We start from the raw sequence: 3,145 nt of genomic DNA, 5'->3' as shown, positions 1-3,145 counted from the left end.
ACCACGTCGGAGTCTCGGCAAGGGATCGGCCCTCGCCCATCGCTGCTGATGCTGCTGGATCTTGGTCTTCTCTATTTGAGATCGGTCCATTGGTTTTGAGTTTTGATCTTAAGATTTCGGGGTGGGGGACAGTGGCGCTGGAAGCGAGAGGGCGAGGGCAGAGTTTTTTAATGTCGGTGTTCCCCCTTGTTGGAGAAGAAGATCGTGGGGGCACGTGCGAAATTTAGGAGGGCGTGGGGTTGTTGCCGGATCCCGGTTCCATCACATCTCCGTGTCGGTGTTCTGTCTGCGTATTGTTCGTATACTATTTGGATACGGGTATGGATGTAGGTATAAATTTTTTTTATTTTTTTATTTTTTGGGTTTATTTGTTTGATTTTTAACTATTTGAGCCAAAGGAAGTTCCATTATGACGGGTAGGCTCTTTGGTGTTACGAGTCTATCATGCGTTGTTTGGTTCGCATAAACAAAACTATCGTAACTTCTTTTCATGCTTTGTGGCTGTCAGTTTTGGTTTTTTTCTTTTTTCTTTTCTTTTGTTTTGTTTTGTTTTTTATGTGTTTGGTTGGAGAAAAAAGTAGGAAAAATATGGGTGTGAAAACTATTACATGTAGGAGAGAGGAGGTGTTCCCATTTCTGATCTTATAGCTCGAAAATGGGCTGGAAAAGTAGTTTTTTTCCCCATAAAAAATAGGGCTCATGTACGACTCCCTTTACTGGCCTCTTTGAGCGAAAACCCTACAATCACCGCTGCTCCAACTTCCATCTCCTCTCTCGCGGCTTAATTTTCACTTTTTCTCCATTGCACCTCACTTTCCCTCTTCTTTGTATCGTCGTCCCTCTCTAATGGCTGCGATTTTTTGAGATCTGATTGATAGATCTTAAAATTTTAGGGTTTTTTGATGCAAGTCTTAATTTAGGGCTTTTGAGATTATTGTTAGATCTTGAAAAAGGCCTGACCTTTCTTGGGGAACCTCTGGTCTTCTTGCTTGATTTCGACAAATCTAGTTATTTTAGGTATATTCTATCATATTTGTGATTTTTTTAAACATTTACTATGATTTTGGTCAAATTTGGTAAATGTAATTGTTGCATGTTAATTTTATGAAATTGAAATATAATGATGGTGTATATTTCCTTGAAATTTCTGTATTTTTTTTGTGCTCCTAATAAGCCATATAACTATAATTTGGGTAATTTTAGCCTTTTATTTAATCTTCATTTATCAATTTTATTCAAATATCATGAGTTATTTGGTCAACATCAGTTTGGGTATATCTACGATTTTGGTTCTTCGAATCCTACAGTAATCATAAAAAGAGTGTTCTTGCTTAGAATCATGATAATGTGCTCTTGCTTAGAAATCATAACAGATTCTATAAAGTTTGATTTTATTTGATTATAACAATGACAATTATATTTAAGTTTGCATTGGTATTGTTTGGATGCAAAGGATTATGAATAGAAATGGATTAATTGGGGCAATATTTTCAGAAATTGAGAGCTCAATTGATGTAGGATGCATAACGATCGAATTAATGAAGAAGTGGGACCTTCATAAGTCAAATACGAATACGGATGAATTATTGACTGACCGTAGAGAAACAACAGTATCTCCCAATCTTGAAGACGAACTCTAACATAGTATATATGAAAATCACCTATCTCAACGAGACGGAGTCAATCACTTTGGCAAGATTTCAGAAATAATCAGCCTTTAGTTTATTTTTATTAATAAAGTTAGAGTCAATTTAGATTAGGAAATAAATTCAATGTTAGAATCAAATTAGATTAGGAAACAAATTTAATTTTGATTCATGATTTGTTTTCTCTATTACAGGGAGTTTTTTTTAGGATAGAATTTGATACTTTCTATTTCTTTGTAATTCTAGTTTTATTAGGAGTCTTGTTTATTTTTCTATTTAAGAAGAGTCATGTAATCCCAAAGGAATAATAGTTTTTTTATCAATAAAATTCCTCTTTAATATTATTTCGTGGACTCAGAGATCGTTCTTTGTGGATTTAGAGAACACCATTTGGTCAATTCTGAGGTTTTTACTTTCGCGCTGCTTTAATTGGTATCAGAACTTTGTTTCTCCGATCCGATGGCAGGCGACAAAGACTCTATTTCCCTAACTCAGATTAAGACTCGCGCAGACTGACTTGCTTTGGCAGTGGAGCGTCTGAACTAGGGATGAGTTCGAGGTCACGTTGATTGTCGCCAAAGATGAGATCCGACTCTGGAAGACAAACCCTACAGCGATGATCGTAGAGGCTACTAAAGAAAGGCAAACTATGACGCTAGACGATTAAAGATACTATCCTTCAATGGGAAGCTTCATGTTGATGATTTCCTTGATTGGAATGATGAAGTGGATAAATATTTTGATTACGAGATAATCCCAGAAAATTGGAAAGTTAAACTAGCGGTTTACAGACCTAAAAGAAAAAAGCATATGTATAGTGAATATTGATGAATCGATACCATCAAGGGAAGGATCCTGTACAAAATTGGGTAAAGATGAAGAAGTTATTAAAAGCTCGTTTCCTTCCTACCTATTATTATATGTTCAATCGATATCCGACTGCAGATTCTAACCATGATCATGCAGAGATTAAACAAGCCCTATCTGTTTCTAAGCAAGACCTTGGAGTTATGAAGATGACTGAAGAAGCAACAAAGAGAGAAGAACCACCTCAGAAGCATAATATTTTCTGTCTGAGATGCACCGTGATTCAGAAGTTATGATGTCATTATTGATAGTGATAGTAGCAAGAATTTTATCTCTCAGCATATGGTGGAGAAGTTAGACTTGAAGACAGAGAAACGCCACACCTCGTGTTCGATCGACTGGATTCGCAAGCGCAATGAAGTGCAGAAAGGTGAGATATATCGGGTACCTTTTTCTATAGGCTGCTATGTTGATGAGGTATTATGTAATGTGGTTTAGATGGATGTTTGTCATATGCTCTTAGGTAGGCCATGGCAGTTAGATATTGGTGTCACTCATAGGAGCAGAGACAATGCTTGTATTTTCAAGAAGGAGGGATGTCAAATTACACTCATGCCTCTTCCAGAAAAGGAGTCGTCCATGATAGAGACTACTGAGGAGAGGAAATTTTTAGTGGTACACAACTAGACTTT

At 36.6% G+C, this 3,145-nt stretch overlaps 1 protein-coding gene across 1 annotated transcript in view; it reads right to left on the bottom strand.

The window, feature by feature from the left end:
- The window catches only part of LOC109824305 (MLO-like protein 4), a 16,719-nt gene extending 16,319 nt beyond the window's left edge, over positions 1-400 (bottom strand). The window contains 2 exon segments of the mRNA XM_020390869.1: positions 1-4; positions 7-400. The exon segment at positions 1-4 is cut by the window's left edge and continues 128 nt beyond it. Of these exon segments, the coding sequence (XP_020246458.1) occupies positions 1-4; positions 7-40 (38 nt within the window). The 5' untranslated portion in view covers positions 41-400.

The sequence above is a fragment of the Asparagus officinalis genome, chromosome 9 (assembly GCF_001876935.1).
Source record: "Asparagus officinalis chromosome 9, Aspof.V1, whole genome shotgun sequence".
In the NCBI taxonomy this organism is placed as follows: Eukaryota; Viridiplantae; Streptophyta; class Magnoliopsida; order Asparagales; family Asparagaceae; genus Asparagus; species Asparagus officinalis.
Note: the sequence above shows the minus strand (reverse complement) of the source record. Positions and strands in the feature narration are given on the sequence as shown.